We start from the raw sequence: 13,279 nt of genomic DNA on the forward strand, positions 1-13,279 counted from the left end.
TTGGAAGAATTTCTTAATGTGATTACATTTTGAACAGACATGGAGAAAAAGACTGCAAAGCGCTGATTCTATTTCCTTTTTTCTTTTATCTTCCAGCTGGTCTACGAGTTTCTGCTGCGCTTTCTAGAGAACCCAGACTTCCAGCCCAGCATTGCAAAGCGCCACATCGATCAGAAATTTGTTCTGCAGGTAGGAGTCTTTTTTTACATTTTTAAAAGACATTTAGCGTCGTGTTTCAGGATAATGAGTGTGTAAACATACCAACAGGTTCAAAGTGAAGCGATTTTATTGAACCAAGACACAGTTTTCAGTTGCAAACGTTAATCTATATTTATTAATGCAAGGTTACATTAGGATTCCGATATTACCAATAGTTTGTAGTTTGTGTAATTGCAAATTCATCAGGGCTTGGTTAGCCGTTAGAGAAACCGTTACAGCAGTAACCGTTTTGAAAAAGTACCAACAAAATACATTTTAAAAAGACGTTGTCCACTCAAAATTCTTAATAAATAATGTTCCATAAATGATATTTTTGTCATTTAGATGTGTGGCTGTTGAGTTGGTAGTTTTGTGATGGAATTAAAACTGCAACTACAGATTATTTTCCTCATCTATTAATCAATGGATTATTTTCTCAAACCATACATTTTTTAGAATGAATAATGTCACATTTGACTGTTTATAGACTCTATTTGGATATCTTGAAATGTCGTGTTTTGTCTGATCAACAGTCAAAACCCAAAGATAACGAGGAGAAGGAAACGGATAAGAAAACAAAATATTCTCCTCTAGAAGTTTCAACCATTGAGTTGTTGGCATATTGTTCGGGGTATGACTTGCTCCTGGCAGCTCTCATTAGCTGTTTCAGATGGTTGTTCAAATTACTAGAATTTCTAATGTGATGAATAACTGTAATTATCAACCCAACAGTATTATGAGTTGGTTGAGTCAAACCATTAATGAGCTGTAGCTGCATCTGCCCACCGACTCCAGGAATGCCTCACTTCCTATGTGAAGCAGCAGCTCACGGAGGACCACGGGGCCAGGAATGTTGGCCGGGCCACATCTGAGGGGCCTGGACCAACTTTCCATGATGTGAATGTGTCGTGGGGCAGCTTTAAATAGCTGCTGGTCGTTTACTCTTCAGGTTGAGAAAAGGAGGATTGTGGTTGGAGAGATGGGAGCGAGGAGGTTTTAGTTTCGATAGCGATAAAAGCAGAGAAAGACGTCTAGATTCATTTAAGTTATCAATACACACCATGCAGGAACAGATCTTCCAATGTTCCCTTAAGAACACGTGGTCAAAAAGATGAGGGATCAGGGCATCCATACAATGCCACAAAGGGGGGTAATCCTTGTTAGGTTTAACTTGATATATCATACATTTGTTAAGACACTTCACACCGCAAATAAATACAAGACAACCCTGGAGCTCCTTATTGGTATTTTACTTTTGTACTAGACCGTGTACATGGTTTATTATGATTTTTGTCCGACAGCATCCCGAAGTAGCAAACAGCATGACGGTAGCCTCTGTGTCGCATCTTTCAAGCAGCTCCTAATGATCCAATGCACCATTGGTAACCTGACTCTCTAGTTATTTAGTGGTTAATTAGTTTTTCACACAATGTGACAGCAGGTTGGTGAATATGAAGGGAGACGGCTACAAGCTGTGTGTGTGTGTGTGGTAGCGTTGTCCTGCTATATATTGAACAGGCAGCCAGGTACACACAGTTGCCTAACAATGTGTGGTTAAAATAATCAATTTTTTTGGTTGATATCAAGTGTGAGTCGTGTGATTCTGCATCTTTATTTATATAGCCGAGTATCACACATTTTCCTCAGGGGGCTTTACAGTCTGCACAACAATCTGTCCTTGGATCCTCGCTTCAGATGTGGGGAAAAACACCTTTAACTGGGAAAAAAGGGAAGAAACCTCAGGAAGAGCCACTGAGGAGGGATCCCTCTCCCAGGACACACGGATGTCTTTCGTGTACAGAATAAGCAACAGAAGAGAGTCATTATTAAATATGTAAACATATAATATGACCATATATTAAAGGATCCAGGAGGATGTCAAGCAGCTTCTAGGTGTCATCAAACCGATGCTCTCCTCATAGTAACAGAAAGAGAAACAGGCTAAACAAACACGAAGAAATCTCAAACAAGAAGGGTGGGGGAAGACATTTAATCACAAAAGAAAGTAAAATCATATTATGGTCAATTTATCTTTCAATTATTTTGAAGTTCTTCTAGCATAGTTGCAGATTTAAGTTGATTTAGAAACGAGCTTAATTTAGTTCAGCTGAGGCTGAAACACGGGACTCTGTCCAGCAAGTACCAGATGGAGCCTGAGGTTTTTAAATAGAAAAGCGTCTGTTGGCTTGCTAGTCTGGATGTTATTATTATCTTTACTTATGCATATCCCTTTTTTTGCTCTCGTCTATATTTGAAGTCTTAATCTCAATCATATCTGGTGGACAAACAGGCTTTTAGGCTTTTAGTCTGTGAGTTTGTCATTTAATTTGAGTAATGACCTGGTTATCTCAGAGCGGATAATCTTCCTCTCACAACTATGAGATGAACAGATATGGACTGTTTACAAGCGATTAGCGAAGAATGCGAAGAGTTCATTTTTCAACCATGGAGGAGAATCGTGATCTTCTTAAAATCGTAGTCTTTTTCCTAAATATTGAGATGTGAATATGCGTCTATGATTGCGTCCAACTGTAGATGGACACAACATGTAGCAGAGTCATGAGTAATTGTTCTGCACCCAGTGAGTTACTGGGTCATGTACTGGTCAGGCTCCTGAAACGACTCAAATGTCACTGCAAGGCAAATTTGTGATTTTGTTCGATGTCCATTAATCTGATGTAACTTGGCTTGTACTACCGTTACAACAGCAGTTGAAATAAGGGATAAAACTATGGCCCAGCCTTTACACAACCCATAACATAACACTTGAACAGTTGATACGGTTCCCTTTAATTGTACAACTGGAAAAAATAAACACCACGGCTGTCGTTGATGGCGGCATATCTGAACTTCAGTTCCTTCAGCCAGCACCGAGTGTTTGGGCCGCCAGGTATGGAAGCTGATGGTCAGGAGGAGGCGTACCACTCGAGCTTCTCTGACCAACACAGTATGTCTGTGTTGCGCCATTTAATAATATTGCGGTGCAGAAGAAGAGCACGGTGATGTGCGTGATGATGGAAATCTTTTCAGGAGTTGCGCAGATGTAAAAATAAACTGTCGGGTCTGTCACCAAGGTGCTGATGGCATGCCCGTTGAAGATAAGTACCTCACTCTGAAGCTGATGTAAACGTTCCTTTTGAGCTCAGAGGCATCGGCCGCCCTCGACGGGACTGAAATAATGACGCCTCGCGTGTTGCTTGTAAATAGCTGTTACACACCAGCTGTTACACATGTAATTACAATGCAGAGCATTCAGACGCGCGTGTATTTGTTTTATAAGTTGTTGCTAGCTGGTGTGAGATGACTTTATTATTCATACTCATTTTCACAAATGACTGCCTCACAGAGTGCGTAGTGACTTTGCTCCGCCTGGCAGAAAAGGCCTCTGTACCTCACTGCTGTGCCTCTTCGATGGTAAACGAGAGGTGGGCAATGTGGAGAGTCTATTTTCACAAGAAGTAATCGCAGCACCCAGAAGTATTAATATCGGGTAATCCACAGTGTTTTATAGTGAAGGCGTGTTATACACCAGGGGAAATAGCCCCGTTTGACACACAAGCAATATTACATTCACTTCCAAAAGTCTGCAATTGTGTTGAAATAAATTAAAATGGTACAAAATAGATAAATTGTATACATGTTCATCCTATTCAGTCAAGTGCTTTCGTGGTAAGAAATGAATCCCAGTATGAGTGCATCATGACAACACAGCATTTACAAGATGGCATTGTATTATCAATTTACTGAATTAGGGCTGTAACTAACAATTATTTTAATAATCAATTAATCTGTTGACTATTTTTTTAATTAATCGATTAATTGGATAAAAAAAAACTAAACTGTAATTTTCAACCCTTTGTTCAAAACAGGGTTTGTACAGTCATGGAAAAGTCATGGAATTTCGTGAAATTCTTTGTCAACTATTTTAATATTCGGTGTGTGTGTGTGTGTGTGTGTGTGTGTGTGTGTGTGTGTGTGTGTGTGTGTGTGTGTGTGTGTGTGTGTGTGTGTGTGTGTGTGTGTGTGTGTGTGTGTGTGTGTGTGTGTGTGTGTGTGTGTGTGTGTGTGTCCCCTTTCAGCTCCTAGAGCTGTTTGACAGTGAGGATCCGAGGGAGAGGGACTTCCTGAAGACCATTCTGCATCGGATTTATGGAAAGTTCCTGGGGTTGCGTGCCTTCATCAGGAAGCAGATCAACAACATTTTCTTGCGGTGAGTGAAATGTTAAAAAAGGCAGCCGACGTGACAGGGAAACATGTTCCATGTCCTTTCCCGCAGTCAAGGTCTGCCCTTTTCTTTTATTTCCTGTCGCTATTTTCTCTTATTGGCATTACAACACGAACAGATTAACCCCCGCCTTTTAAAACCGAGGAGGAAGAAACGTGTTCAGATGGAGGCATCCAATGTTCTCAACAGCAGTGTGTTGGTTCTTTATGGCCCCTGTTGCTGTGTGACAATGGGCTATTGATGATTGAAACAGGAGCACTTGATGTTGTTTCCAACCGGCAAGGTGGCAAACCGGGTGCACACACTTCGACCATCTGCCACTGAGAATAAAAATAGTGCCACAGTTGTCAGGCTCTGTCTGGACATACAATGGTTGCCCCGCAAGAGATAGAAAAGGGTTACCACGCAGAGGAGGCCAACGCCGTTTGGATCATTCGGTCGCATGAGAACAGATAAACATGTTGTCGTCCCACCCCCCCAAAGTCATTCTTTGGTGGATATATATAAACAAGACTTCTTATCAAATACATAATTTACAGTCTTTTGATCAAGGACACACAACTGATGCCTACCTTCATGGCAGACTTAAAGCTTTCTTATCAAACTTCATAAAAAGGCTTTATTCTAAGTGTGTTTGAGTCTTCATGAGTAGTAATCATGGCATCCCAGGAAAATTATATTTATACAAGCCAACTCCCAAGGCAGTGTCACTATTTGAAAGGAGCACAGTATTGGGAGCAGTGTGGATCCATTGTTCTGATCCCTGTGCTCTGTGGGGGGTGTGTGTGTGTGTGTGTGTGTGTGTGATTGTTCCTGTTGCAGGTTCATCTATGAAACTGAGCACTTCAACGGTGTTGCTGAGCTTCTAGAAATCCTGGGGAGGTGAGCAATAATGTTTTGTCAATCATTAATATCCCTGAATATCTAGGTTCATTGATTGTCATTCGACAATACAGGGTTGCGCAACGAAGTCCTAGGTCAGTGGTCCCCAAACTATGGCCCGCCTCCACATTTGGCCCGGCCCCTTGAACAATACCAGAGATGCATTCTGTTGGTTTTTTTAGTTGTTTTTTTGGTCTGGCCACGCAAATCCTAGACTAGCCCCTGTCAAATAGAACAGAATAATGGCGAAAACGTTAGGTAAGATCCCGGAACGGGTTATTAATATTTGGTTATGTGTGGCTTTCTGGAAAACAATCCATTTTTGTTTTGGGGTAGGGGGGGGGGTCACCTTTAGTATCGATACTTCATTAAAAGAGCTCGCGATCAGAGCGCACGCTCCGCTCCGTTAAATGCTGTCTGCACGCACTGCGCTGCGCAGCGCTCACAGCGAGTGGCGTCAAGTGGCGGAGCTTTACAGACCGTCTTCGGCGTAAAATTTTTTTTAACTACAATTGATCGTGAACCTGCAACCCCCCCCCCCTCTCCTGTCAGCCTTTTAACCTCTCATGAGTTTGCCGGTATGATTTAGGCACCCCTGCGATCGTCACACTTTTTCTGTTACGAACTGACCCCGGCCCCCCATCAGAGAACGGAAAAGTTCTGTGGCCCTCACAGGAAAAAGTCTGGGGACACCTGTCCTCGGTATATTCCCTTTATGCTACACTAGTAGAAGTCATCTATGACCATGAACGTCCTCTAGCTTTCACTGCCGAGTGTGTAAACAAGACTTCTGTATGACACATTCAGCAGATGGTAAACACGTCGGGTTGTAAGCTACTGGATGCATTTGAAAAAGTTACACTTTCAGTCACTGGCTTTGGGTACTTTACATCCTCTGTGTATTTATTTGTTAACACTGTTTAAAAAATTAAAAAATTTAAATCACTGTCAACGAAAGCTGGATTTGAAAAAACTGTAGTGATCAATATAAAATAAATCTGGTATTTATTTTGTTCCAGCTTTACTGCAATGAGTGTCTGCTGTGCTTCTGTTTGTAGTATCATCAACGGGTTTGCGTTGCCTCTGAAGGCCGAGCACAAGCAGTTCCTGATGAAGGTGCTCATCCCGCTGCATACCGCGAAAGGACTGGCCCTGTTCCACGCACAGGTAGGAGAAACTGTGTTTAATAATTATTAGGTTTTGTTTTTTTAAATCTCATTGCAGCTTGTTGAGGATTGTCTCTGCAGGATTAAGCACAGTCATAATGTCATTTCTGGACTATAGCACTCCCTGGTGGCTCGGAAGTGAAACTGCACCGTTTCACAAATTATTACCGTTTCAAATGTATCGACATGACCATACTGGGAATGTATAAGAATAGTAACATTTATCAGATAGGTTCATTCTAAATACATATCTAAGAACATATGTTGTTTCAGATGACATCAGAATGAGTCTGATGCAGTTTTTGGGAACATTGTGTACTTTTACTCTTTTCTTTTGTGCCCCTCAGCTGGCCTACTGTGTGGTCCAGTTCCTGGAGAAAGATCCTACACTCACTGAACCGGTACTTATTTTTAGCATTCCTCCCACTCAAAGCACAAAGCCTTGAGCATTAAATAAGTCTACGCTGCAGAAAAATGTGCCAGCAGCCACCCACTCGAGCAGGCTGGTTTCTCTTTTTTATTTTATTCCTGAGACATTCTTCATGAAATTCTCTGCTATCTTTTCTCTGCAGGTTATCCGCGGGCTGCTGAAGTTTTGGCCAAAAACCTGCAGCCAGAAAGAGGTAATCAGCATGTCTAGAAATACACTTCACACATGTGCCAACCAGTTGTTAATGTTGCTTCACGTTCTGCACCTTGTCTCTAATTAGGTGATGTTTCTGGGGGAAATTGAGGAGATTCTTGATGTCATCGAGCCAACACAGTTCAAGAAGATCCAGGAGCCGCTGTTCAAACAGATCTCTAAATGTGTGGCCAATCCACACTTTCAGGTATGCCACAAACACACAGACGGGTCAATCACTCTACAACCTTTGTTTTATATGCTGACGGTCATTATTTAGTTCACCCCATGTATATCAATGAGCGGAGGCTGAATAACAGAAACAGTAACAGTTTCACAGCAGCACAAACTGCATCCTTCAATCAGAGTTGAAGATTGCTGTTGTGACTTTAAAGAGACCTGGGCACTCATTCAGACCTGACATGGGAAATTGCCATCATGTTTATGTCTGACAGGAGGGGCGTGTGTCCTCACCTTCAGTTAACTTCAATGATTGAAAAGGAAAGGGGTCATGAAGCAGCACGACCGCAACCCGACTGCAGCAGTTCTTCATTCCCTTCTGTCTCGGCAGGTCGCGGAGCGAGCGCTGTACTTCTGGAATAACGAGTACATTCTCAGCCTCATCGAGGAAAACATTGACAAGGTCCTTCCCATCATGTTTGGTAGCCTGTACCGGATCTCCAAAGAGCACTGGAACCCGTAAGTACCGCTGAATCAGAGGACCATCCGATTCTATATATTGTTCCCAAACTTCAAGAATGAACATTGACGCACACAAACCGTCTGTAATGTTGCCGTTCTTTAGAGTATGTTGACACATGTAGACGGCACCATGGCGACACCGTGTCTCGCATGTCTTTACTTTGGGGCTTGGCCATAAAAGAGTGTGTGCTGTGTTGCAGGACAATCGTAGCTCTGGTGTACAACGTGCTGAAGACTCTGATGGAGATGAACTGCACGCTGTTTGACGAGTTGACTTCCTCCTACAAAGCAGAGCGGCAACGGTGAGTCACTGGTTTACGTGGACTGTAAATGAGATTTAACTCCGTTTTATCTCATGTTTGACACCTGCTGGGCCAGTTTCAATAAATTGGCCGATTGTCAAAGCACGCTTAAAATAATTCTTAACTTCACTCTGAAAGAATGAATAAGTGCAGCTTCTCTGTCGGCTCCTCAGAGTCCAAAGTACCGCTGGTTTTCTTCCCGGCAGTCACCTTGAAAACCAGAAATTAACATGATCTGACAAGCGCTGTGAATTGAGCGACCTTTCTTAATCATGTCCAATTGATTGAATACGCCCCAGGTGGACTCTAAATATATCTCAGTCTGCACCTGAGCTCCATTTGAGTGGCCGATGAAAGTCTGGATATTATGGCGGTACCAAATGTCTCCTTTTTAAAAATTCTAAGCTCCTCTTGAGGTCTTTGGATGTATGCTGTCATACTTTATAATGAATTGAGTGATTCATCAGATTAGAGTTGACTTAGTATTTTATGAAATCGACTTTCTTTCATGAATATAACTCATCTGTGTTTTATTTGTTCCTTTTCTCTTCATGTTTGTTTGTATGTTCTCTCTCCCAGGGAGAAGAAGAAGGAGCAGGAGAGGAACGAGCTGTGGAAGAAGCTGGATGAGTTGAGGCTCAGCAGCGCCGCTCTGGTCCAGAACAACAGCCACGGGCTCCCAGGTGTCCAGAACAACAACAACAACAACAACAATAGTAATAGTAATAATAATGACAACCAGGACAAGAGCGCTGAGGCTGCAGCCGTCCCCACAGACAACAAAGATCCAGACGGCGGGGTGGCCGCCAGTGAGAGCACCCAATGTGCCAAATGACACCGGATGGCAGTTTTTTATTCCGCAACGGTTTGACATCGTGTTCAGGACTGTCGGGAGAGGATTGACGGAGACAGAAAAAACACAAATTACACCTCAACAGTATATTAAATCTACGAGAGTGACTTAGAACGCCAGCATTTCTTTGGCAGAAAGTATATATATATTTCAATTTAAGACTATTTTTGGATGTTACAGTGTGGCTGCAGTATATTGTTTATTTGTCTGATCAAAGATTTATCCATTCACATTTAGTTTCTGAACTGAAAATGATTTTTTTTGTTTTGTTTATATTCGTTGTATGATACATGGGAGGGGAGAAAATAATAATGACTTGAATTTAATGTTTCCGATTGTGCTGCGCTTAGACGAGCTGAATAGCTATTTAAAGATGTCGATTTTTTAATGTGCTTTTCCTTGTTGCTGCCAACACGTGTGTGCAAACCTCAAGGAAGAAGGGAACTGCGGTCTTTGGGAGTATTTGGGTGCAGATGGGACCAGATCCGTCATTCAACATGAAATGTGCATTGATGGACAGAACAGGACCGGTATCAGGAGCAGCTGCAGCACAGGTGTCTCACGTTACAGATGGAGATGGGAGGTTCATGGCCAAAACAAACAAAACGAGAAGATAAATCCTAAAGAGTAATAACCCCAGATATGGATTGATATCTCTGTGTGACTTTATTCACAGTTTAGGGAAGATGGAACATTTTTGAGATTATGTTTGTGTTTTCAGGTGTTCGTAAAGATGTGAAATGTTGTGACACAACACCTGCATTTATTACATTACACTCAAGTATTGAGACGGGCCTTTCAAGAGATGTTCAGCCTGACTGGGACTAAAGGAAAACTTCAATAACTTTGAGGAATGGGTTTGGATCAGAAGATCCATACCACAGTAGGATCTTCTCATCTCACTCAACAAGAACGAGAATACAAGTGTTTCCCAAGATGTCCAGCTATCCCTCTTAAAGTAGAAGATTAAAAAATACGCACATGAGACCGACAGAGTATTGACAAGGCAAATATTTTTGAATGTTTCCTTTTGCGGATGGTTTCTGACGGGATGCAGGATGCGCTTGAGTGCGTGTATGTTAGTTTGGAGGCTACTTAAAGGGAAACGCCACTCGATTTAAGATGTTGTGTACAGTCCATCGTTTCTGAGGTTGTGCAGTCAGTGCTTGGGAACATCAATGGTTCACCGTCAACGCTGAAAAGACTTAGTCATCTTACCACTTATTTGGCATTTTACAATTCACAAGAAGCTGGTGTTGTGTATTGTTGTATTTTATATCCAAACAAGGCTCATTTACGAAGTAGTGATATCCAGATAATGACTGCTGAGCACAGGAAAATCCAAGTAATCTCTGCCATCAATGCCTGTTCACTCCCCGCATCTCCCGACTTTGTAACCTCACATTTGCTTTTAGTTTCCGACGTTGGGAGTTGATAAATATGTTCATGAACTTAATCGGACTGCCGTAGATCATAGGAACAACTTGTGACTTATTTTTTTAATTGAATGGTGTTCCCTCTGAACCCAGAGTGTCTGCTCTTACTTCATATTTTTAGGTCCAGTCTTTGTTGATGCCTTTCTGTCAGTACAGCATTCCAACCTCTGTGACGTTTAAAAAAAAAAACTGTTTGGGGAACCTGTTTTGTAATCGCAGATCTTATTTAGGTTTCACCATAAAATAAAGTCTACTTTATCTTTCTACTCAAAGCATTTCTACCTTTGTCTTTGTTTCCCTTTTCTCTCACCAGTGTGTTGTATTGTAGTACATCGTGGAGGGCAACAGATGGCGCCAGTTAGTCCTCGGCATCAAGCTCCACAGTCAAGAATGTTGTTGTCAGGGGTGCACATAACTTGTTCAGTGAGTTACTCAGGTGAGTACCGGTAGATGGTGTTTGGTACTCACTCCTTATGTAGCGTCAGTTTTTGTGATGTCCACCTACGGGGGTGGGGGGGGGGGGGTGCAAGTGACCTTTTTTCTTCTCTCCGTCCCGATGTGCGCGCACACGCCAGCATCGGAGCTCTGCGACGTGCGAGACAGGAAGCCGAGAAGTGTTAACGCGATACGTAGAGACAGAATGACATGCTGTGCAGAGACGATCAATATCAGATCGGTCAAGTACGCAAAGGCGCGAAGTAACACAAGTGGCATTACGCATTGTTGATTATCTTCGCGCATGCGTACCTGCATACCAGTTATGTGCACTCCTGAATATATATCACAGGCTTTTATTTTGACTTTCATTTTAAGCACTTCCGTTCTATCGTTTTTGGTTTCAGACAGAAACGGAATACACAAGTGTTTTTCCGTTTTTGGTTTCAAACGGTAAACGAAGAAACCACGTTATTTCCGTATTCCGTATTTTGAATGAAACGAAAAAACTGATGAACAAAACCTACACGGACAGACGAGGTCACCATGGAAACAGTCACATGACATGTATGTTCTCTGGTTCTGTGACGTCGCTAGTGACGCCACGGACCACCGAAACAGAGTTTATGTATAGAAGTGACTTCCAGCAGGAATTTGTTCTGTGAATTGACAGAAACCCCCACCACGACGTGTGGTAAGAGAGGTAATGGGGTGTGGGGCTCTGTGAGATTCACAGAAAGGGTGGGTGGGAAGGCGATTCTCGAATCGCCAAGGTCCAAAAGATAAAAGAGGAACAAAAATGGAATTAATTTCTTACATAAAGAAATTAAAAACGTGTTCAAGTGCGTTGTCTTTTTGAATGCATTTTTATTCATTTTTAATCGTGGATGTATTCAAAAATGTATTTGCAGAAGTATTACAGTAATCATCCCCAATAGTGTGGTCTTTGTTTGTTAAAAATTGCAAATGTAGCATTTTGACACAATTACATTACTTTTGTTCCTCTTTTTTTCCACTTTCACTTTTGAACCGGAAGTCTTGGAAACCATAAATATGTCATTCTTGGACCAGATGAATCGACCCATATAAACCACACCCATAGGTCGTTTTAATTCTATTTCTAATTGTTTGTCATTAGTATTATTTGTTGCTGCTTTTCCTACAGAGTGGGAGCAATCGTCCCCACATTTGGTCCAGAACATCCTGGACTTTTTGATTTGAGATGCTTCATTCAGTTTTGCTTTAGCTGTCCCTCTGAGTTTTTTTCTCAAATGCTGGGCTCAAGGATTACAGCATATTTACTTTGTGCTTTTGCGACCACATTAGACATGATGTCCGAGTAACCATGTTGTTTAGCCACGAGGTAGTGCTGCAGAAGCAGCAGCATCTATACATTTATGAATCTGACTGAGTGTGTGTGTGAGAGGGATGCTACAGCCAACTAAGCATTACATTTGAACAATGTGACGGTGATGACTAATAATTAGGAATATCCTGGTCACGGTGGGAGTCACGACACTTCCTGCACAGCCTCTGAGATGTCGTGGAGTCTGTTGTTATAGTTGTTGTTGTTCAGACGATGTTGGTTGTTGTGTTAAACTGACTGCTGTAGGAAAATGAAGTGGGTGCTAAATGTGAAAATGAAGCTGCAAGCTCCAGGTATCGCAACAGGCAGCACAGGGTCAAGAAATGAACTGCTTTGTGTGTTTATTTTCCTTATTTGGGTGTTATTGTGCCTCCAGAAAAAGTAAAAAAATAAATGTAATACATCTTCTAATACATGAGTTTTATTATCCGTTTCATTTGCTCGAATGATTGAACCACCAGTCCTACAATTAACGCAAACCCCATTTATATTTCTATAGGTACTGAGATATGTGGGTTCACTTTCTATGGTTATTATCCATATTCGTTGAATCAAAGGAAACAATATCTTTTATGACAAAGCAGCATCACTCTTAGAAAAAAACTGACGGATCTTTAAAACATGATGAATGTGTGAATAACTTTGTATGTTGCCCAGGAATATGACAATAAACAGGAAGTTGAGAAATTAAAAAAGGCAGGTGACTTGAGGCCACCTGATCATTATTCTGGGTTGTTTCCCAAAAGACACAAATGTAAATCACCTTTCATATTGGATGTACAACAACCAGCTTACCGTCTACCAGACTAAGAGTAGGATAAATTATGAAAGGGAAATACTTACATTTAAGTCTGACACAAGAAGCCCCTCTCCATTCATTAACACACAGAACACAAGCTAGCTTAATAAAAATAGCAAGATAGATTCCTCACTTTAAAGTTCAGCACCGCTGTTGAGATAAGAAATACATATCTTCCTTGACCTTTTGGTTTCCTTGATGCTTATCTTAAAGTAGACCTTTCTCCTGCGTGTTGCGGTCAGTTTTGCCCATGAATTGTATGATTGTAATTAACACACAGGTAACACTATATT

The 13,279-nt window shown here is 41.6% G+C and overlaps 1 protein-coding gene across 1 annotated transcript in view; it reads left to right on the forward strand.

Moving 5' to 3' along the window:
- The window catches only part of ppp2r5a (protein phosphatase 2, regulatory subunit B', alpha isoform), a 32,753-nt gene extending 22,095 nt beyond the window's left edge, over nucleotides 1-10,658 (forward strand). The window contains exons 4-13 of the mRNA XM_056427694.1: nucleotides 97-189; nucleotides 4,278-4,408; nucleotides 5,246-5,305; nucleotides 6,364-6,472; nucleotides 6,819-6,872; nucleotides 7,044-7,094; nucleotides 7,182-7,301; nucleotides 7,665-7,792; nucleotides 7,996-8,097; nucleotides 8,677-10,658. Coding sequence (XP_056283669.1) covers nucleotides 97-189; nucleotides 4,278-4,408; nucleotides 5,246-5,305; nucleotides 6,364-6,472; nucleotides 6,819-6,872; nucleotides 7,044-7,094; nucleotides 7,182-7,301; nucleotides 7,665-7,792; nucleotides 7,996-8,097; nucleotides 8,677-8,932 — 1,104 coding nt within the window. The 3' untranslated portion in view covers nucleotides 8,933-10,658. The remainder of the gene's footprint in view (nucleotides 1-96; nucleotides 190-4,277; nucleotides 4,409-5,245; nucleotides 5,306-6,363; nucleotides 6,473-6,818; nucleotides 6,873-7,043; nucleotides 7,095-7,181; nucleotides 7,302-7,664; nucleotides 7,793-7,995; nucleotides 8,098-8,676) is intronic.
- The last annotated feature ends 2,621 nt before the right edge of the window (nucleotides 10,659-13,279 follow it).

Source organism: Pseudoliparis swirei, chromosome 12 (genome assembly GCF_029220125.1).
Source record: "Pseudoliparis swirei isolate HS2019 ecotype Mariana Trench chromosome 12, NWPU_hadal_v1, whole genome shotgun sequence".
Lineage (NCBI taxonomy): Eukaryota > Metazoa > Chordata > Actinopteri > Perciformes > Liparidae > Pseudoliparis > Pseudoliparis swirei.